The sequence below is a fragment of the Camelus dromedarius genome, chromosome 13 (genome assembly GCF_036321535.1).
Source record: "Camelus dromedarius isolate mCamDro1 chromosome 13, mCamDro1.pat, whole genome shotgun sequence".
Taxonomy (NCBI): domain Eukaryota; kingdom Metazoa; phylum Chordata; class Mammalia; order Artiodactyla; family Camelidae; genus Camelus; species Camelus dromedarius.
In genome coordinates, this window is record NC_087448.1 from 181,702 (window position 1) to 204,444 (window position 22,743).

Below are 22,743 nucleotides of genomic sequence, written 5' to 3' on the forward strand. Positions count from 1 at the left end.
TGGATGTGACTGTGGCCTTGAAGGGGTGGGGGGTGGCCAGGGCTGCTCGGCCCTTGGCTGGGGATCCAGAGCCGCTTTCCCCACAGCCCCTCACCCTGGGCGCTGCCTGACCTCAGCCGGGCTACTCGACAGATTTGGGGATAAAGATCCTCAGAGCAGGCGATAGGCGTCCTGCCCCACCAGCACCTGTCCTCTGCACTCCAAGAGCTTCTGCTGTAAACCTGACCCTCGAGGCTCAGACAGCCCATGGCTGGTGGCCTGGGGAAGCCCTCGGGGTGTGGGGCGGCTACCCGCCCAGCACGGGCCCCACCTTCTCTTTGCTGCTCTGTTCTGGCAGCCTGCTCTGGAGGGTGGGAGGCCCACCCCATGGGGTCCAGGATAGGCCAGGGCTTGTCATGCTGAGTTCTCTGGGGAGGGGAGTGCCCGACCACCTGCATGCATTTGTGTGAGCTGCCAGTTTGCCAGGGTGGTGACATCAGGCGAAGGGACAAAAACACAACTGTGTCTTGGACTGGGAACTCAACCTCACTCTCGGCCTGTGTTTCAAGTAATGTATGAGGAAGGAAAACCAGAGTCTTAAATTTGCAGTTTTCTCCTGCTCTAAAATTGCACTGGGACTCAGACCCAGCGGCCAGCGCGGGCTCTCAGTTTGTGGCTCGCTGTAGGGATAGCAGATTAGAGACCATCTCTGTGGCTGGTTCATTGAAGTGGGGCCAGAGGCTCCCACCGCGGCCTCACTGCCTCCTGACTCTGAGGGGCCGGTGGTTGGAGCTCTCCGCCTCCAGCAGGGCCTCCAGCGGCTGTTGTGGGCTGTCTAACCAGTGATGCAGCCTCCCTCCCGAGCCCGGTGCGTGGTACAAGGTATGCCCAGGGCAGCTGATGGTAAACTGGGCAGTGTCTTGCTTCCTTAGACCAGTCTTAATGTCAGAAGTGATTTTGGAGTTTTGAACAGCTGTTGCGCAAAGCAGAGTGAGATGCTGGAGCCGCGGGGCCGGTTGGGGCTGGCTCTGCGGTGGCAGGTTCTGGGGAGCCTTGTTGGGCCTCTGGGGTCGAGGGGCTGCCGCAGCGGTCTGAGGAGTGAGCCCTGCGGGTACACGCATCCCAGATGCAGCGTCTGGGATCCCAGCTTCTGCCCTCCTGCCCAGAGACCTGCTCAGCGGGTGAGTCACAGCTGAGGACAGCCCACTGCCCTTTAGAAACAATCGCAAAGCTTTGCTTACTTCGTCCCTTAAACCCCTCCCAAGTGCCGCCTCCCCCGCCCCACCCCCCACCCCCCGGCCTCAGGCATGAGGAAGCCAGCGTCTGCCTTGCCGCCAGCAGCAGAGTCACCCCAACCTCCAGCCTCCTGCCCACTCTCCTGTGCTGGCCGAGCGTCCGTTCCAGCCCCCGGGCCCCAGGCTCCCTGGCTGCAGGCACCTGCCCTTCTGGCCCCCACGGGCCGTGGGTGCTCGCTGGTGGCAGTGAGGCCCGCGGTGACAGTCCAGTGGCCCTGGTGGGGTCACGGGACAACTGTGGCACTTTCCACTTCCCCTGACTCGTCTACGCGGCGCTGCATGTGTGTGGCCTGCAGCGCGGTGATTGCTCAGCTGAGGAAACGCAGGCGGGGAGCCCCAGGTCACCCTGCAAACCCAGGCTCTGGGTGGGTGCCCATTGGCTGCGAGCACATTCCTGTTCAGACCGGCCAGTGATGCGAATGGGGTCCCAGCACCCAGCCCTCGTGCAGGGCGGAGGAGGCACAGGTGCGGCGGGGGGTGCTGCCACAGTGGGGTGCAGGGGTCTAGACTCGAGTGCGAGCCACACAGGTGAAGACCAGCTTGGTGTGTGGTGGGCAAGAGCTTAGGGGTCTGGGGGCCCGGCTGAGGGCTGCGCTTGTTTCAAGGAGTGTACTGCTCTGGAGGGTGGGGCGGGAAGGAGAATCCGGAGGTGAGGGCCCCCACGTGAGCCACCAAGGGCAGTGCAGGGGAGGTGCCTGGATGACGCAGGGCCCTGAGCATCGTGTCGGGGAGAAGGGCATTTCACCAGACAGCGTGAAAGCCGGTGAAATGTTCTGGAATACTGGCTCCCTCATGCCTGAGAGGGTCGCGGGCGGGGGAGATGCAGGCTGCTGGACAGTAAGTGGTTCTCAAAGTGGGCGAGCTCTGTCCTGAGACAGCGGGGCCGGAGGGCTGGAATCTGCCTTTTTAACCAGGTGCTGCTGCTGCTGGTCTGGGCCCCAGACTCTGAGAACCACCGGGTGGACGAACAGGGAGCTGCTTGTCCTGATGAGCAGCCGCCCGGCTTACAGACGGGGACTGTGAGGCCTAGAGAGGCTGGCCACGTGCCCCGGGTAACCTTAGAACCTGCTGTCCCGAGTGAGATCACACGTGGGTGAGCCTTGAATATGCGACCCAAGGCCACACAATTCCGTGATACAAAACGCCCCAGAGAGGCAGATTAGCAGGGACGGACATGGATTCATGTGCGCCAGTGGCTGGGGCGGGAGTGCTTCGGGGGCAATGGCGTTGTTTGGAATTAGGGGTAATGGTTGTACAACTCTGCACTGAAATCCACTGAATTGTACATTTTAAAAAGTTGAATTTTATGATGTGTAAATTATATATCTGAATAAAAAACAGTAATTGCAAAAAATTTACAAAAACTTGAAATTACTGACTTTCTGAGGGGAATAGGAAGCCAATCCGTTATTTGAAAATCTGGTAAATAAGAGGGAATAATGAGCAGTTTATCCCGATTTCCCATGTGGGCCTCACCAGTGGGGCACTAAAGGCAGGATCTCCTTACAAAATTACTTCGGTTTAGAAACTAAAATCAGAGACTGTCACCATTTTGCAACCCCTACTGAATTAGCGGCTCTGGCTCCATCATTCCAAGGCACCGAGTTGGCAAAACTGACAGGTGTTTTAGAGTCCTGAACAGAGCCAGGCTGGGGGGTGGTTACTGACCCGGAGGGCGTGAGACAGCGCTGAGTGCTGGAAGTGCTCCGTCTTGGTGGGTGCCGACCGCACTGCGGGTGAAGTTGGTGGAGTTGTGCTTGCCGAGTGTACGTTCTACCCCAAGAGGTTACAGGTAAAAAGTAATGAAATCAAACATGAAATCCAAAAAAGGTATCTACTTACACAGGCATCTACTTGCTCTAGAAGAGGACGTGGACAGCGTGTGGCAGCTAGGGAACGGGGTCCCATTGAACAGCCCTGGCCCAGGTCGATGCCCTGAGACCACCTTTTCTTTGTTTTGGTTAAATTGTGGCAAAAATGCACACAACATAAAATTCAGCAATTTGGCCACTTCAAAGTGTACAACCCAGTGGCACTTAGTGCGTTTCTATGTGGTCTCACCAGCCCCTCCCTACTTCCAGAGCTTTTGAATTGCCCAGAGGGACCCTGTGTACCCTTCAAGTGATCACGTCTCACCCCGGACCCCGTGGCAACCGCGGACAGTGCACCCGTTTTGTCCATCGGCGCACGCCCCCCTGCCCAGTGGAAGCCGGGAAAGCCCAGTGGAAGAGGCGCTGATGGGCTCCTCCAGGGCCAGGGCCAGGTGTCCTCACGCGGTGCCAAGCTTGAAAGGCAGTGGCCAGACTGTGATTTGTTAGCTCGTGTTCACCCCGTGTGTCCGGGAGGAACAGAACTACCGCGTTGCAGCCTGTGAAGGAGGCTGAGGATGGGACAGAAATCTGGACCACTTAACTGCACCTGAAGAGCCCTTACAGCTGGAGCGGGCCCTCCAGGGCGAGAGGGAGGGGCGACTGGAGCCCTGACCCCACACTGTGTCTGACAGTCAGCACCCTCGGGCAGGCAGAGTGGTGCCCTCCTCACCCAGAGCAGAGTGACCCGAGGGAGAGAGCCCTGGACGGGGCCCTGCGGGGGAGCAGGTCTGGGGAGACTGGTGCGCAGAGGGTAGGTTCGGCTGTGGTCCTCACAGACGGCCTTTCCACCACCTCCTCAGGCCCTCACCCGGTCACTCACCTATGTCCCCAGGCTTAAGGTGGCAGCAGTAAATGCCACTTACTTTTCTGGCCTCAGCAGCCCTTAGAAGTGCAGCATTCGGTGGGAAAATGCTTCGTAAACAGGGACACAAAATTTCAGTTTCCAAAGAATCAGAAATACTCATTCAACACAACAACATTCTAAAAATAAAAGGAAAAAAATGATTTCTTTTCCCCTTTTCTTGACTTAATTTTACAGCTTTTATTTCAGGACTGAGTTACTGTCCAAAGACACCATTTGCATTTCTAGCTGGACTGGAAAAGCAGAGAATGGAGCATGGTTTTCCCCTGTGGAGAGAACAGAGTCTCAGTGAAAGCAAAGTTAGCTAATACTGAGCGTTTTAGGTGCTGAAGGGGTTGGATTCCATTCAGACGGAAGATGCGGTCATTTTAGGTGGGGCTGATGTCTGTCTGAAAATGGAGACATGTGTGGCTTTCCGTCAGGCAGTCATAGATCCTTAGGTCCCCAGGCCCCCCGTTCCACCCGGCAGCTCTGCCGGTGGTGAGGCCAGCTTGGCTCCGGGGCTGCAGGGCTCTTGGAGCAGTGTCTGCGCCAAGGGGCACGGTGCAGGAGGGGCACCGGGTGGAGGAGGAGCGACCCCAAGTTTCAGCCTGCTCGGAAGCCTGGGGCGTCTGGGTGGAGACCACAGCTCCCACAGGTGTGGGAGCACAGGCCCGGGGGTGGTGTCGGCCTGAGTTCTGTCATTGCTGGGGTGCGCAGATCTGTGCCCTGAATTACCCCCCACCCTCTGCAGCCTGCCTCAGGGCCCATCCCGCCAGAAATTCCCGCTGCTTGGGATGTAGGGGGAGATGGCAGCTTCCGGGAGCAGGGCCAGATGGGGAGGGGCAGGCCTGGGGGCTGGGGCTCCTGTCTGTATACGCTGAAGTTTCCACGAGGTCTTTTGGGCAGTGGCGTTTCTTGCCCAGAGGTTAGACTGGCAGTCACAACACACGTGGGGGCAGGCAGGTGCCCTGAGAGGGGATGTGGCCCAGTGTGATCGGGTCTTCTGAGTTTTCAGGAGGAGTAGGGGAGCTCTGGGTTAGAAAAATGTGAAGTCGCTGTTTTTAAAGGGCACCAGTAATTCAGAACTTAAACATCGCTGTGTAAGGAGAGCAGTGCCTCGTGCTGACGGCTCCTGGCTGACGCCGGAGGGTCAGCTCCCAGCCCAGGACACAGCGGTCACCACCCCCAAGGGACCAGCAGACCGGGTCAGGGATTTGTGCTGGGAGACAGTGGGAAAGCAACTTCCAAGAACAGGCTCAGAAGATTCCTGACAGGTAGAAATCATGTCCTGAGGCCTTTTCTAGGCGTAAGTGTGAGTCCGGTGGCGGGAGGTTGGGCAGGAGGGACCCTCTGGGGGCTGTGCTGCCCTCGCTGCTGAGATGACTGGTGGACGATGTGTGGTCCCACCCCAAGCTGCACTCACCACCCAGCTGTCAACGGTCCTGCCAGAGCCCAGGCTGTCCCCTCACTGCTGAGATGACCAGTGGACAGGTGTCCTGGGCTCACACACCTGTTTAGGTGTCATTTAGAGGGACTGACCTGCAGTTGAGTTGAAAACCACCACATTTAAGTAAGAAACAACAAAGTTCCCAAACTGTGGATGGCAGAGTGTTTCTGTTGGTGGAGGCCCCAACAGTCTGGGTCTGGGGGTCAGAGCCCTGAGCCTGCCCTGCCCCTCAGGCATCCTCATTCCTTCCTCCTGCCTCCTCTTCCCTGAGGCGTTGGGAGCCCTCGCCCGGAGGTGACCCCACTGACACGGGGCAGCCAGGCCAGCTGGATCTCCAACAGCCCTCCTGGGGCACAGATGGCCGTGCTGCTCCCCACGCCAAGGGCAGTGGGCTTCCTCACTGGGGCTGAACCCAGCGGTGGCACTGAGACTACCCACAGCCCCTCCCAGAGGCAGGGGTCCACACGTGGCTCTTCCCGGCCGCCTTCAGGTCTGGGTCTCCTGGCAGTGCTCACCCAGAGCGCACGGACATTGTGACCAGGGTGGCTCGAGACGGTGGCCTGATTCCTGTGGTTAGGAACCGGCTTTGCTGCTTCCGGGCTGTTTTATCACATTTTTTAAGTGCTGCCTCTTCCTTCTGTTAGTAAGTTCTGTGTTCAGAGATGAGCCGGCACCAGGTTTGCTGTCTTTATCCAGTCTACCAGCCGACAGTCATAGTGAGTACAGGGTCTGCGTTTTGGAGATGTGGTTAACAGGAGGGAGTCACAGAAAAATGTTAACTATTTGGCTCTTCGAATGAAACCAGAGTTTACTTTTCTTTTTCCAGGCACTTATCCATCCATCCATTCAGCAAAGAATCAGCACCTGCTGTATACCAGGCGTGACTTTACCTTCTTAGGAAAACATCTCCACACACAAGGGAAGAGAACGCGTCTCTCTCCTGTTCTGAGACGAAAAGGAGCAGTCGGGGGGAACAGCCCCAGCCTTTGGCATAAGTGACCCACATGAAGGACACGTCTGTTTGAGTGTTGTTGGGCCAGGACCAGCCCAAGAGCTGGAATAGCGCCCCGGCTCGGCCATGGCGGGGCCCCCGGCCGCAGGGCCCGGCGGACAGCGTGGCCAGGGCGGGCTGCCGGCCCTGCTCCCAGCCCTCCTGGCCTGAGTGGCTTGTTGACGTTGGCTCAGGTCCACTGCTGGCTCTCTGCTGACGCATCATCGTGGCAACCAGGATGTTTCTGTGACCATCTGGGTGGGGCCGTGGCGGGGGCACGGAGCTCCCACAGCAGCACAGGGCAGGTCAGCGTCCCAGCTGCTTCTCCTGTCCCAGAGAAGTGTCAGCCACTACTGCTTGTGTTCTCAGGTTCTTTGGAGAATAAACAGGAAAAAAATCCCAGTTCTGTGTTTTCCACCAATGACCATTTCCAGTAAGACTTTCAAAAAAGATTTTTGCCCTACTTTTAAGAAACACAGGAACTTGCAGCTAAATATTTCATTCGTTGCAAAGAAAAATTCCAGTAGGAAGTCTGGTAAGCCCTCATTCACATCATGAGGGTGTCATCTGGGAGGTCGGTCGGCAAAGTCAGGCTGGTTTGAGGTGGAAGATTTGGGAGCCTGCAGATCAGTTCCAAAAGTGGGCGGGGAGCTGAGAGCCCCTTCAGACGTGGCCTGTGTGCTGTGGCTGCCCGGGGTCAGCTCAGAGACCACACGGGGACCTGCCTGCCGCTCCTGTCAACCCCCCCAACCCTGCCATCTCTGGAGAAGCCCCCCGGCCACTCCCCCACTGTTGTGCTTTGGGGTTCGTCACGCTCCCTGCATGCACATGTGTGTGCACACATGACCTCTCACACCTGCCAGAAGCCTTCAGAAAATGTCTCTGGACACGTAATAGCGGACTTGAAGCCTGGCTTGGATCACACGTGTCTTCTCAGACTGGCTGTGTTCTCATGTGCTCAACTCCCGTGCAGTGGCGTGTTCATGGCATGTTCATGGCATGTTCAGGCGCATCGCACGCAGCGTCACAGTGTTCTAGGGATAATCGTGCGTGTACGAAAACATGCATCTGTTTCTTGCTCCTTCACCAGCTGAGAGGCTTTGATGATCCCTTGATGATTCCCCAAAGAAAACGTCCCAGAGCCCTTTGAATTAGAACATTCAAAGGTCCCCCCAGAGCTGGAGGAACCTTGGAGACAGTGTGTTCTCCTGCTTTTCCAGCTGGGGAGACAGAGGCCAGGGAGGCAGGTCTGTGTCCCAGCCGGTGCAGGAGACGGCCACAGGTGCAGATCATCCTAGAACACTTTGGTGCATCTGAAAACACTGCCCCCACCGGCCCTGTTATCGAGCAACTTCTGTTAACTCACTGTCCTACTCTGCATCTCAAGTGATAACATTAATGAAAAGTTAGAAAGAAAGGCTTCAAGCAAACCGAGTTCACCTCCGCCCTCTGTGCGGAGGTCATGGCATGGCTGCAAACAAGCAGCGTGTGCTCGCTGGGGCCAGTAGGGTGGCTGTGCTGGGCACCCAGCTCTGGTGCTGAGCTCGGTTCTGCTTTGGTTCCTGTTGCTGTTTTTCCTTCTCTGTCAACCAGAGCAGGTCTTCTGGCCTTGAGTGGCGCTAACAGGTACGGTCAGTTCGCCTGGGTGGCTCTGGCGGTGCTGGGTGCTCAGACCCCTACGCTGTCCCGTCCTAGTGCGGGGGCTGGGGCTGGGGGCGAGCTCCTTTGAGGCATTGCTTCCAGGGGGGCTTCTCCTCCGGGTTGAAAGCCCCTCCCCTGCTTAATCCACAAGCGTAGCGGCGGCTGGGACCTGTAGGCTCCGCTGGTTCTGGCTGCGTGTGGCTGTGATAAAGGTCTCCCTGCGGCCAGGCCCTCGGGCTTCGGGGTGGAGGGAAGGTGCGGCCCGCAGGGCTCCTCTTACTGGCTTGTCCTCACTGGCTAGTCCTTCTGTGTTTAAAGCAGCTGGAGTTTGTAGTTTACTCATCAATGAAAAAGAGTCCTCCTTAATTACTGCCATAATCTTGACCTAATAGTGTCAAATTCAATGCAGAATAAAAAGGGACCTGGGGATGAATAGATAAGCAAAATGTTAGCCTTGAAAGGAAGGGACTCCTGACTCGGGCTGGAACACGGATGAACCTTGAGGACATTGTCGCAGGACAAACACATGTGATCCCTGTATGTGAGGTTTCGAGAGTCGCCAGATTCTAGAGACAAACTAGAAGTGAGGGGCTGGGGGGAGGGAGCGGGGGTTGCCGTGTCGTGGGTGCGGGATTCCAGTTCTGCAAGGGGAACGCTGGGGACTGGCTGTGGAGCAGCAGGGGTGCTTCCCTGAGTGCGGCAGGACGGTGCACTTGAAGGTGGTTAAACGATACATTTTAACTTACGTGTATCTTGCCGTAATTTAAATATTACAAATCTCAGAGGGACTAGTGTGGGTAAAACAAAACAAGTAATCCTCAGTTCCTAGGCCAGTGGATCCCTGCCTTTACCAGTTTGTTTTAGGGGTTAAGGTGCATTTTAACTGTACGAAGCATTTCTCGTCGACACTGACTTGTGGTGGCAAGAAAACCAAGGCCTTATAAAGAGCTGATGAGTGTTCAGAAATAAAACAGGGGCATTGTTATGAAATAAATCCATTATTTGAAGATGTGTCAGTGATTAGCAAGGAGACTAAATAAATCTATGCTAGATTGATGATGTATTCACATTTGCTTTTCAGGTGAAGCCAAAAACCTTCCCACTTACCCGGGGCCAAACAAGATGCGAGACTGTTACTGCACTGTGAACCTGGACCAAGAGGAGGTTTTCAGGACCAAAATCGTGGAGAAATCGCTCTGGTAATGTCTGCTATTGCTCTATTTGATACGAAGCTCTCTGAGTGGACAGTGTCCCCGACAGGCTGGTCGCTCGGTTTGAGGGAGGGGGCGCGTCGGGCAGTTCCAGCCCAGTGCTCGGGCTTGGTGGGGGCAGCATCCTCTGTTTACTGGTGCGGCAGGAGACGCTCTCTGTCCGAAATGGGAACTGAGCTCACGTGCGCGTATTTGTCTGCGGAGGTGTGGGCAAGGGCTTTCCAACCTGAGAGGAGCTGGAGAGGGTGCGACCAGAGAGCACAGCCAAGGGTTTCGGGAGGGTGAGTATCTGGGAAGCTTCTTTCCATCCTGGAGGCAGCTATTCCCAGAGGTAAGAGATGAAGGAAGCGTCTGTTGATGGGATTTGAGGAAGGGGGTCAGTGAGGAAGAGCCACATTTAGTAGGTCTTAAGATTGAGAAGTTTGCTGCGTAAGAAATGTCAGTGCTTCTCAACTTCAGCCTGTGGGAGACTCACTCAAACAGTGCCCTGCAGCGCAGACGCTGGCCCGGGAGTCTCGGGTGGGGCCATAATTTGCATTTCCCTCAAGCTCGCAGGCCTGCTGGCCCTGGACCGCACCCTGGGGTAGGAATTGAGGGCACCCGACAGTCATAGCGCTCTGCCCGGCGTGAGGGGCAGGCCTCTCTGCAGCGTTGGCAGGTGAGTGGGAGGGTGGTTCGAGTCGGGGTGAAGCGCAGGAAGCGGGTGGGGTCTCAGCCAGTGTGTGTCTGACCGTGCGGCAGGTGCAGACGGCGGCCCCGCCCTGTGGCTTGGAGCTGTGGGTTGTGCGGGTCCCTCCAGAGAGCTATTTTGAGTCTGAGAACATTTTTAGCAGATGAATTCTAAGTGGGAGCAAATAGCACATTCTGACAACTGAGTCAACTTAACTTTTAGAGCCTGTCAGGGATCTCCTGCCCCTGACACATGGAGACACTCACTGCCCTGCTCCCTCTGCACCTCACTGCGATGCTGGCAGGGCTGCCTGGGGCCCACCACTAAGTTGTCTGTGTTATTTCCATGCACACTGCAACCTCCCTGAAGTAACTTGTCAAAGAAAAAACAAAAGACTGAGAAGTTTGTCAGGAGCTGAGTGTGGCTTTGGGGCTGATGGTGAAGGCGCTGCTGTAACTTCAAGGGCCCTTTCCATTTGCTCAGTGGAGGAAAATCCTTCCTGTATTTAAGGGCCAGAAACCCTTAAACCCAGGACTGCTGCTGGTGTCTGTGAGGCCAGTCTCTTGGGGGACCTGCTGGGTGAGGATCTCTGGGCAGGGAATCTATTTGGGAGCCTCTGTTTTGGGTGACACTGAGAAATGGGGACCATTCCTCAAAATGTTTCATACAAGTTTAGAAACAGAAATCATAGTTTCTGGTTTTGGTGGCCCAGGAGAGAGAGACTGAGAGTGAAACCATAATGACGCCGTAATGCTGTCTCTTCTGGGAAATCAGCCAGAAGCAGGGGCAGCCCCCAAACACTGTCGTAAGTGAGTGCGTGAGGTGACTCTCCCAGCTCGGCAGAGCATCTGAGCCCTTCGTGCTTCCCTTACAGACAGCTTCAATAAGCTTAGTTTTTTTAAAAGTTAATTTATTAGCTCAATTAATATTTATTGAGTGCTTATCTCATATGCCAGATAAGGAGAGGGTACTGTTAAGCAGAAAGTTAAAACTGACAGCAGAGAAACAGACAAACCTACACAAAACAGTTACAAGAGCTTAAAAAACATGGATGTTCATGGCTGTTTATGATTGAGGCAAAAGCCTGCTCACGCTGCAGAGGGCAGGCTGGCTACCCCAGAGCTCGACGCTGCGGTGTGTAAGGGCAAAAGCAGGTAAGCCTGCTTCGTGGAAGCAGTTAGCACGCACTCTGTGCCTCCACTTGGAGCCAAATACTTGAAACCAAAAACTGGCTCTTGTGAGTATGTGCCTGAATCCACACCATGCCTGTGGTCCAAAAGCCCCACTCCACCACATACGTTAGTGCAGTCCTAGATGCGTGGTTGGTAACGCCCACGGAGGGTCAGTAGGTCCGTTGAAAGCAAATCCAGTCCTCTCCTTCAATCCAGGTCTTGGGATTTTCCGGGATAGTGTTCCGGGGAACTTGAGCTCAGAGGAGAAAATGCACCAAGGACACAGGAGATAGTGCCACTTGCGTTTGCCAAGAGAAACTATAGACCGCAGAATCAGACCTGCAGGCGTCAGGAACAGGGCGTGGGGAACTTAAAGCAATGAGAGACAAGACTGAAAACAGGAGAAAGCAGGAGAAGAAACAATGGAGAATGCCTGAACCATGATGAGAAAGAAATGAATAGAATTCCAGAAGTGAAGTTCAACAGAATGTAAATGAAAAACTCAGTGGATGAGTTAAATAGCTGGCTAGACTTAGCTGAAGGGAAAATTGGTAAACCAGGAAATGGATTTGAAATACACCCCAGAGACTCAAAGAACAGAAAGTGTGAGAGAGGGGTGGAGAGCCGGCAGGCAGAGGGAAGCGTCATCACGCCTCGAGGGAGCTCAAAGGCGAGAGGCCTCTTGTGAGGACGAGAGGTGGTGGTTCGATGCAGCTCACCTTCCCGAGGGGCCGTGTCCAGAGGGAGAAGACGGAGGCACAGACTCTGCTGGCAGCTGCGAGGGTGGAAGGAGGGGACCCACCCGGGAGACGGGAGGGCATCACCTCCTGGACCTGCCACCAGCGCGGCCATCGTCCGGGTTCAGGGTTGTCCCGAGGAGGTGGCTGCTCCCCCGGCTGTTTTGTGGCCCCGACTTCCCGAGTCGCCCTCCAGCTCAGCATGACCTGTCAGGTATGGTCGTTTATTTGGCACCATTGCCGACCTGGACTCAGAAGAGCCGGCAGGCCTGGCACCGGTCAGCACTGCCCAGAGAGGCTTGTCCTCTATCCGCATGAAGTGCTGGTGTTGCGTGAGAAAGGGGAGGGGACCCGGGGATGGGGCGCTGCTCACCAGTGAGCGGGCACTGCTGGCTTCCGTCTTCCTCTCCCTGTGTCTCTGACTCAGAGTGTGGAGGTGGAGAGGGAGCTCTGCTGCAGATTTCCTGCTGGAAACTTCCTGGGTCCGATGTGTCGGGGAGAACACGCCCTTTGTCCCGGGCCGTCCCTTTCCCTGGAGAGTGATTTGGGGGAACAAAATCTTCCTGATGCTGCAAGTGCCTTAGCTCACATTTAACTCTCTAGAGCTGTGATTTTTAATCATTTAGAAGGCAAGCCATTATTTTACTGTTTATTTAAACTAAAAGGATGTGTGAAATTGGGTTGTCAGGGCCAGGGCTAGGACGCAGCTGCCTGCCTCAGTGCATCTGTTGAGAGCACCCTGGGGTCCCCGGAGGGCCACTTCCTGCCTCTAGAATGGGGAGGGCTGGGGGGTAAAGGCTGCACCTGGAGGACTCACCATTTTATCCAGTAAAAGGAACATGTTGATATTACAGGCAAAAAAATAAATAGTTAAAAATAAGAGCTTTTAAGTGCCAGGATGGTCCAACTGTTTACTGGAACATTCCGTGAAATAGCAGTTTTTCATTTCCTTTTGTCCATTTAAGAGGTTATTTTGGGGGTGATATCGGCTATCTTTCCCCACAAAGTCCCCACAACACATAGGAAGACGGCTCCTGGCTCCGTGCAGAGCTGCCTGAGGTCGCAGACCTCCCCGGACCGCTCCCAGCTCTGACTGAGGCTGAGCCCCCGCCCCCAGCCCAGCCTGCACCCACCCCATCCAGCCCGGGAGCCCCTCCCTCCTGCTTCCTCTCAGGGCCTGGGGGGCTCCTCCTTCCCACAGGCAGAGCCCTCACGGCCCCTCTGCTGTGGTGGGAACCATGCTTGCATGTCTGCTGAGCAGTGAAGGCAAGTTCCAAGGTTGTGTTTGCAGTAAGATTCCTTTTTGTTCATGGACTTGGGATGACGCCAAAAGCGGCCTGGAGTGCGTGGACAGGAACGTCAATGTGGCTGCTTTTTCTGGGTAGTGGGATGGCGGGGGTACTTTGTTCTTTTGTTTGTGTTTTTCCTTTTTTCACGTGAAGGTGGAGGTTCGTAAGAGAACCGTTTCCCCGCCTTGCTTGTCCGCTTGGAAGTGGTTCCAGGGTCTCCCATCCCGTGTTCGCAGCGAGAGCCTTCCTGAAGCGAGGCACACTGCTCAGGAGCGGGGCTGCTGTCCGGGGAGGTGACCAAACCGAGGACGGCGTCCGCAGGCTCCGGGAGGGAGAAGCATCTGACAGGGACGGGAGGAAGCCTGTGGTTTGGGAGGAAAGACTTCACTTTATCAGATGTTTTTAATGAAAACCAAGTTGCTGACTTGAAAACACCAACTTTGAAACTGAGACTCTACAAATAGTGTCATCTTCCCTGACATTTCTCTTCTCTCTAATTTCTCAAGTTAAAGCTTAAAATCTTTCTGACATAAACATAGGCCTCAGGCCCAGACATTCCACATCATCTGGAGGAGGTAGGTCCTGCCCCACGGTCCTGGGGAGCTCCCTGAGGGGCGGGCCTTCAGCTCAGAGCATCCCCCCACCGCCAGCATCTGGCTCCCATCCTCCCTCAGGCCCTAAATCACAGGGTGTAGAGCTTTTCTCAGAGCTTCCCAGATGCCCAGCTGACCGCGGTGCCCAGGCCCAGGTGTGGCTGGACCCCTGCGGGAAGAGACCACCCTGCAGGGAAGGCTGTGGGTCTGCGTGCAGGATGTCCCAAGCGGGGAGGAGCCGAGTCTGCCCTGTCCGCCCTCCCTGGTCAGTCCTTGCGGATCAGTGGGCCAGGCAGTGCCTGGCTGTCAGGACGCTGTGGTTAATGGCTTTGCTCTTGACTCCGCACAAGCTCACGGCCCCGGGGCCCCCTCCCCGATTTCCTCCCCGCCAGGGCCTTTCTGAAGATTTTGGAGTCCTGCTGGCTTTCCCTAGGAATCCTTGTTTCAAGTACTTTAAGAAGCATGGCTGGGCCCTAACAGATCAGTGTGGTGGTTTGTAATTTGTTGGTAAGGATATGTGATTTCTCGGGGTCGTGGGGGTGAGAGGAGGGTCTGCATGTGGGAGCCCTGTGTCGGTGGTAAGCCGAGCAGGGTCTGGTGGACCCCATGTGAGCAGGGTTTCTGCGGAGGGAGGGAGATACGGAGTCTCAGAGCAGAGAGTAATGTGCTGGGACCACGTGGCCGTCCGCCTTGCACTGGGTCAGGCCAGGAAGACGGGTGGTGGGTCGCCTACCGTGGCTCGGGCTGAGGCAGACGTCCAGCTGGGGTCCCGGTGCTTCTGGTAGGCCATCAGCAGCCCCGTCCACCTGCCCCAGGCTGCCTGCCAGCCAGCGCCCTCATGTCCCCACATTGCCCCTGTGTCCCATGAGGCCACAGTGGAATGGCCCAGGTGGGGTCCAGGCAGGACACTTCTCTCCAGTGTTTGGACAGAAACTGTGATCTGACCGCAGCGTGTTCTTCCGGTTGAGGGGAGCTACAGCCTCTGGTCCCTGTTTCAGATCTTCACGGCACTGTGGGACAGGCCCTCATTTCTTCACCCTGTCCTTCGTGGTGACAGAGCAGCGATCTCCCCTGGGAGCTGCCCCTCCCCGTGGGGTTGCTGCCTGCAGTGACCCCTGAGGTTGGAGTAAGACGTAGGGTCTTACTGGAGCCTCAGAGGAAAGCTTTCACAACGAGAGCTCAGAGGCCGAGGGGCCAGGCTGCGTGGGGACTTTACAGGAGTTTAAAGTCACTGTTTAAAGGAAGTGGGAGGTGGGCTTAGAAGGAACAGGGAAGGGTCTTCTCCTGCCTCTAAGAGCTGTAGGAGTCTTGTATCTGAGGTGCCTTCCCAGGGCTGGGCGCGGGTGCTGGGACCCCTGGGGCCCCAAGAGCCCGTGTGGGGCACAGGCTGCACCCTCCCCACCTCTCCAACTCTAACCCAATTTGCACTTAGTATTTGGTTTAATGAATTTTGATCCAGGTTTTAGTTAACGGTTTAGCCACCTGCGCGTTTGTTCGTCGAACACTGAGCGGCTGAGAGCCAGGCTGGCGCCCTTTGTGGAAAACTGGCCCTGCCTGCCTGGCTCCCAGGTCTCGCTGGGCCAGGGCGTGGGCCATGGGGCCGTTGGGGCATCGCAGGCCCCCTGCTCTGTGGCACACCAAGGCACAAGTGGCCCACCAGGGACCGGATGCGGGGTGCATGCGGCCCCCCTGCCCAGAGGAAAGCCAGCTCCCCACACCGGAAACGGGCGCTGGTGTTGGCGACACAGCATGAAACGGGGAAACCAGGCGCTTGCCTCAGGAGCAAAGCTGCTGTCTGGCCGCGGGGTAGGGTGGGCGGGGCCGGCCTCACGCTGATGCTGGGAAGTGACTCTGCCGTCCGCCCGCCCCCCCCCCACCGTCTGCTGCTGCACAGCTGGGCTCAGGGAGGAGGAAAGGGGGCGCCCCCCCCACCCCGCCCTGTGTCAGAGCTTCTCCTCATTTCCTTCCAAGCTTGCTCCCGCATTCTGCACTTGTCCCAGCAGTCACCCCGCCTATCACTCTGGCCACCTCGCAGACGACGCTGCGTGGATTAACTTCCCCTGTCAGACAGCGGCACTTAAGGGGCCAAGCCCTCTGGGCCCACTTGTCCTTTATTTGGAAAAGCCTGCAACTGTGCATGGGTATAAAGGCCACACCCGCCATGCTGACCTGTGCGACAGACACCGGCTGGAGGTGCCGACGGGCGGGACTCGGGCTGCATGGCCCCTGGTGTCCCCCAGCAGGGAAAGACCCACTCGCAGGCGTGTGGGGGCGTCCCACCCTGGCCCGTGGTCCATGATATGCTTCCTCCTCTGCAGCCCTGCAGGGACATGTGCGGGCTCTCCTGTCCAGCGAGAGTGGTGGCCTCAACAGTGGCCCGGCGTGTGCTGGCGCCGGGGGCACCGTCTCATCCCGTGGGCCTGCTCGAGGTGGGAGGTGCTGGCGCTCCTGCCCCTACCCTGAGAGGTGCTGCTGTCTGGGCCGAGGTGGCCTTTGTGCAGGGACCCCCTGGAGGTTCCAGTGGGGCATTTTCGGAAGTGGCCAGGCCGCCTGCCTGCCTGTTACTGACAGGTGTCATGAACAAATGCATTCCTTGTATGTTGGGCATGAGCATTGTGTCTTTTAACTTAAAACACAGATTTGAAAGTTATCAGTGGATTAGTGTCCTGAACATGAAAGAAATATGAAAAGATGGACATTTAATGGAAAATGGGCCTAGGCACTTCAACCCAAAATGAAACAAAAAATGGTCCCACACTTTTGATAGACATGCACCCTTACCAATAATTTAAACTTTTCGATGAAAGCTGGAGGTTGTCATGGTCACCAGTTTAGCCGAGTTTGTGAGTGTTGATCAGACTCCGTGCTGGCGGGGTCCCACTTCCTTGGGGTCCAGCACGGCGAGTAGCCCTCCTCCTGCTGTGGAGCCGCCAGGATCTGTTCTGAGGGGCCGACACCGGGCTACTGCCACCTTTGGAGTGAAGTCGGAGGACTTGCTGCCCATCGTGTGAGAGGGGTGTCCTGCAGCTGTGGTCACTCAGACCTCAGGAGCTGTCTGCCCACTAATGTTTTATTTACTTATTTGGGCAGTGGTCCGTAGCCTGATGCTAATGGTAGAAGCTGACTGTGGGTCAGGGTAAATGAGGTAATCCCACTTTTATTTTAAAAATGTGTCTTTGTTTATTTTTACTTTTAGTCTATATCCAGTTATCTTTAGAGAAAAAAACTAGGACAGTATATATTAACCCAAGAATGTAATTCTGTTTTTCACTTTCTGACATCTTTATGTATTTTTAAAATTTTGGTTTTTGAAAGATAGCTTTCGAGATACAGTTCACGCACTGTGTAATTTGCCCATTGAAAATGTACAGTTCTGGTGTTTAGTATATTCAGAGTTGTGTGGCCATCACCACAATCACGTTTAGAACATTTTCATCTCCCTAAAAAGAAACCCATTCCCTTTAGCTGCTCCCTGCCCCTGACTACCTCGAGTCCGCTCTGTGTCGTGGACAGGCCTGGTAGGGCACATCGCATAGGAGCCACACACTGCTTGCCCGTGGGAGTCTGTTTCCTGCGTGGGGCATTGTGTCTGACAGGTGCGTCCTGGTTGTCGTGGGTGCTGGAGCTTTATGGGGCTGGGGCTCCGGTGGGTCAGGGCCCCTCCCGAGCGCCTGTCGTCGTTTCTTCTGCAGACCTGCAGGTCCCAGTTTCTGTGCGGCTGTGTGTTCACTGCTCCAGGGCATTGGCCTGGGGCAGGTTGCTGGGCCACAGAGGTTGCTCTGGGTTTACCCCATCTTCTGTTCCTTTAAGCAGGGGATGACAGTTCAGGCTCCTCTGCGTCCTCCCTGACATTTGTTACTCTCTGTCTTTGATTCTGGCCTCTTAGTGGCTCTAATTTTGGTTTTAAATCCTCAATAGATTTTTATTCTTGAAAAGAAAAAGCAGCTTTTTCTCTTCAGTTAAGGTGAAAGGGGTGGTCCTTTTCACGGGCGTGTCTCTTTTAAAGCAAACAGAATCCAGGTCACAAAGGAGTTGAGAACACAGGAAAATGCAGGAAAAATGTACATACAAGTCTACTTATGAATCAGCTTTCTGTGAAGAGTGGCATCTTCCTGGGATATGTGTGCTTAGTTTGGGCAAGGATTGGGTACAGTCACTTGGGCAACGGTGTCTGCAGATGAGCGGTCCCCAGGCCGTCGAGTCGCTGCTGGTCTGGGGGCTGCCACGCTGTCCGTGGCCGCGCCCTCCCTCCTGGCCTGGACAGCGGCTGTGGTCTGCGGGGAGCGCCGTCCGGGTACAGGACCGTCCTGTCCTGTCCCCTGGGCACTGTCCACGGTCACATCCTCCCTGCTGATAGCTGCCTTACTGGCCCACCACTCCTGCCCTCTCCCCTGACCCTCCATGACCCGAGGGAGCAGGCACTCGCAGCACTGTCTGTCCGTCAGCCCCACCTTCCGTATTTTGTGAGCCAGACCACCTACTCACCCCGCTGCCTGGTCTGGCCTTAGGTCCCAGCTTCCGGCCCCTCTCTCTCGTCCTGGCCACACCAGCCTCCTCACCCTTGAGTCCTGCAGCCCCAGGGCCTTTGCACACGCAGTTTCGGCTACCTGGAACCTCTTCCCTGTCTCCCCGTGGTCCTTCCCTGTTCACGTGCTCATATGTTCACCCATCAGGACATGACCCGGCTCTGTAGCACCCACTGCATCTCAAACACCAAGGTTTCACTTGGCTGCTGACCACGGCCGCAGGGCGGGCAGGGGCTGTGCCCCAGCAGGGCCACAGCCCCTGGTAAACAGAGGTTGGATGAACTACACATTAGGAGTTTAAATCTAACTCCTTCAAATCATCTGGTGCTTCCCATTAAAATGAACCCGGAACCCAGACTCCAGGTCCCCAGCCCCCAGGGCCGCCCCCCACATCCCTGCTGCCTGGACTGCCTGTTCCTTCTGCCCGGGGCCTCTGCGCTAGCCCTGTTCCCACTGCTGCACCTCCCCTCTCCAGCCCCGGGGGTCCAGCCCTGCGGCGTCCCCATCTTCTGAGGTCATGGGTGGCTCTGACCATCACAGCTTCCTGGCAAACCTGCACCCACAGGCTCTGTGCCCCCCGCCTGAGGGCAGCCCCATTGCTGGGCGACATGGCCTGTGACTGGCTCTGGAGGTTAACCCCAGCAAGGGGTCTCCTGGCCTCTGGTTACAGGCTCGGCTCAGGCCCAGGCTGTGCCCCTGCTCCATCCAGGTGGACTCGCGGGCTGAGGGGCAGCCTTTTAACTTCCTCAACAGTGTCTTTTAAAACGCAAAAATGTTTAGTATTTTTAATCTTGATGAAGTCTGGCTTATCAGGTTTTTTCTTTTAGCTGTTGTGCTTTTGTTGTTGTATCTGAGAAATCATTACCTAACTCCGGTCACAAAGAATTATTCCTATGTTTTCGTCCGCGTGTCTCAGATTGGCCTCGCGCTCAGGTGTGCGGTGCTCTGAGTCGGCTCCTGTGCGTGGCGGGAGGCGGTCTCTGTCTACCAGGACCACGCGGCCTGCAAGCCCGCCCTCAGTGCTCTCTCAGGCATGACCTCCATCCTGGGGCCTTTCACGCTGGAAGGGCTGGTTTCTGGGTTCTCACCAATCTCGGCCCGGTCAGCCCCTCCTCCTGCCCCCTGATTCGGCCATGGGTCCCATGTGGGCAGCACCAGCCGTGGGCCCTTCTGGACTGGTCTCATCCGACCGCCCGCGGCCCTTCTCCCCTCCCCACTGATGCGCAGTCCTCCCCCGCTTCTCACCCCGTGACTCCGTGACTCCGTGACCCCGCGATCCCGCGACCCGGGGCTCCTCGCTCCAGCTCTGCATGCAGGGCCTGCTAGGGAGGCGAGAGGTATGCGGTTATCGCCGTGAGTTCTAGAAAAGGGGGCGCTGTCTGACGCAGGGCCTTGGAGCTGTGCTTCTAACACGGACAGCGGGCCTTCCCGGGGGCTGCACGCGCTGAGCCCACTGCTCACTCGTCTCAGGGGAAGGGACAACGCTGGGGCCGCCGTGGGGAGGGTGTCCGCACCTGTTGGCACTGGTTCATTTTCACCCAGCTGAGGAGCTGCAGTTCCTGCCTCCCACGGGAACCCGGGTGCAGTGCCGGGTGGGCCCCAGGTGGCGAGCAGCCTGGCCGCAGTAACCGCCCTGCTGTCTCTGTCCAGCCCCTTCTACGGAGAAGACTTCTACTGCGAGATCCCGCGGAGCTTCCGCCACCTGTCCTTCTACGTTTTCGACAGAGACGTGTTCCGGAGGGACTCCATCATAGGTAGGTGCCGACAGGCTTTCCTTGTTCTCCCCGCCTCCTCCAAACAGTCTTGTCCTGGCGGGATCGGGGCGCCTCTTTTGGACACCCCGTTCTGAGCTAGTCATGCCTGCATTTTCCACCTGCCCTTGCTGGCTGTTCCGGACCCCGCCTGCCAGCCTATGCAGGGTGACAGCCCATAAGTGGGGACACTGGGACATACCAGCAGAAGTTTTGAGGCTATCCTTAGAGGCAAAGGTGGGCGCCCCCGAACGACTTCCAAGGGCTTCTTGAAGGGGCCAGTGTGCCAGGTGACCCTCCCCCTGTCCCCAGGCCTTGCCGGTTCCTGACCCTCAGCACCTCTCCATGGAGGGTTGGGTGGTATTGGGGTGCTCTTAGACCTGTTGGGGTACACTCAGATGTACTGGGGTGCTCTCGGACATGTTGGGGTGCTCTCGGGGCACTAGCGTCCTAGAGAGGGTGAGCCCACCTTGAATGTGGAGGAGCCAAGAGCCGCCAGTCTGGCAAGTACAGCTCTGTCCCAGGAAAACCCTGTCTGTCCCCCGAGGCACCAGAGTTAGACCAGAGCAGCCCCGCGTGGGCCTAGCTGTGGCCGTGGGACCCGAGCTGACTGCTGGTGGCCTGGCCACTCCTGGCAGGAGGCATCTGGGTGCTCACCTCCTGGGCAGAGCAATGGAGTCTGACGTGCACCTGACCCTGCAGACTCTGTGTCACCATGTCCCCCACTCCTGGGGCGTCCCACCAGCTCCTTGCCACCCACACGTGGCTGGTCAGGCGTGTTTGCATCCAGGCCAGCAGCACTCAAGACAGGTGGCCACTCCCTGCAGCTCTGTCTGTCCCCAGCCCTACCTCGCACCGCCCTCGTGGGTGGTTTTTCCTAAGCTCTCAGGCCCTGCAGGCCCCAGGGTTGTGTCTGGCATGCTGGTCTCATGGTGGCCACTAAAGGTTCATCACTGCCCGGTAAACCCGCACCTGCCCCCCGCCCCCCGCTGACCCGCCAGGTCCACAATGGGAGCCACCCTTCTCCCTATCCCCGTGGCAGCCAGCTCTTCCGGCTTGGCCCTCGCCCCTCCAGCCGCTCCCCTCTCCCGTACCAGAGCTGTGTGTTCTCTGCCTGACTGTCAGCATCTCCTCCCAGTTTAAAGCTGACCACTGGCTCCCACGGCACGAAGAGAAAGCTCCAAAGAGGGTCAGGGCCCAGAAATGACCATCATTTCTCTGCCACACCTGGCAGCAGCCGGTCAGCAGTCACTGAATGTTTGTCCAGAGAATGGACAACTTTTGAAGATGCCTCTGTACATTATATTTATCCCATTTTAGAAATTCAGTGTGTTTTATAGATAGTTTCCCATCTAAAGAAACCCTTTTCTGGAGTTAGAGCCTGATTTACACAAAAACAGAGAGAAATGGCCAAATTTGAGGCCACACTGCATGGTGTGTCCTGGAGAAGGAAGTCCATACTCCCTAGTGTGCATTTAAGACCTTTGATAATCTGACCCAGATTGTTCTCTGGGCTTAACTTCCCCACGTCCACTCTACCACTATACATCTCTCACCATAAACACACGTAGAACCAACACCTGCACGGCCTTGACCTACACCATCTGCCTGTCACACCCTAGTGACACTGGTAGCCTTTTTACTGCATCTCAGTCTTCTGAATCTCACTAGTCCTGTAGGGATGAGCTCAGATGTAGCCACGTGTTCTCTGCAACCGAGCAGTGTATAAAGTCCAAGTTCCCAGGCCCCATCTGTGCAGTGGACCCAGGTTGCCAGGGGCTGAACCTGGAATTCCACCCAGTTCCTCAGGTGGCTCTTACAGTCGAAAGGAAACAGCACGTGCTGAGTCCTTCTGTAGCCAGGCCCCGTGCTGCATGAGCCTTTCAGTCACCCCAGGAGGGAGGTATCACCCCTACTTGCTGAGGCTCAGAGAGGATTAGACACTTGCCTAAAGGTGCACAGTCAGTGACCCAACATCTGTCCTACGCAGAGATGTGGGAGGAAGGTCGGCAGAGACGTGGGAGCAGAGGGTTATGTCCACACTGACCTGGTCGTTCCGTGAGGCCCCTGTGGTGGCCTCCCCTGCCATCACCTCAGAACTCGCTCCCGCTGGTTTCATCCCACCAACGTGTGGAAGGCAGCTTCACAGGGTTTGTCTAAATATTTCGTGTTTAATCAAGCCTTCAGATTTGTGCTTTCCCGAGACTCTGGGCACCGGCCATGTGGAGCGAAAGCTCTCCTGAGCCTGAGTGGCCCTGTCTGACTGCAGGGCAGGGAGCAGCGGCACCAGATCCGCCATGTCTGCGGCAGAGACGGGGCTGGCAGGGTGACAGACGCATCCCCCTCACCTGCTCCCTCCAGGGGCCCCCCTCCACCCGCCCTGACCCCAGGCTCTGTCACCAGGCTCCCCTTTTAGGACCGTGGTCCTTCCTGGGTCATGGTGGCTTATTTCCTACCCGGACTCACCTCCTGCTGTCCAGCGGGTGCGCCGAGGTTTGTCCCAAGAGGAAAGGGAAGGGCCCGAGCACTCAGCTGAAGTTGACATTCTGCTGGATGAAGCTGGCTCAGATTTTACCAGAATGAAGAGTTTGATTAATCCTTGGAGCCTGTGTGAGCCTTTTCTGAGTGGCAATCCTGAGGAAAAGAAATTTTAAAGTATCTTAATTTTAATCAGAGAGCTTGCTCGAATTGGTTCTGCAGTTATGTCCCCTCAAAATAATCAAGTT

At 56.5% G+C, this 22,743-nt stretch overlaps 1 protein-coding gene across 7 annotated transcripts in view; it reads left to right on the top strand.

Annotated features, from left to right (window-relative positions):
- Nucleotides 1–22,743, top strand: part of RASA3 (RAS p21 protein activator 3) — a 78,146-nt gene that overhangs the window by 17,668 nt on the left and 37,735 nt on the right. For 3 of the 7 annotated variants that reach the window (XM_031466395.2, XM_010987646.3, XM_064492919.1), the window contains 2 exons: nt 9,150–9,267; nt 19,917–20,020. In XM_031466395.2, coding sequence (XP_031322255.1) covers nt 9,150–9,267; nt 19,917–20,020 — 222 coding nt within the window. Of the gene's footprint in view, nt 1–6,756; nt 6,963–7,008; nt 8,054–9,149; nt 9,268–19,916; nt 20,021–22,743 lie in introns of those variants that run through there. The other 4 variants (XM_064492917.1, XM_064492918.1, XM_031466396.2 and 1 more) reach the window with 4 other exon arrangements.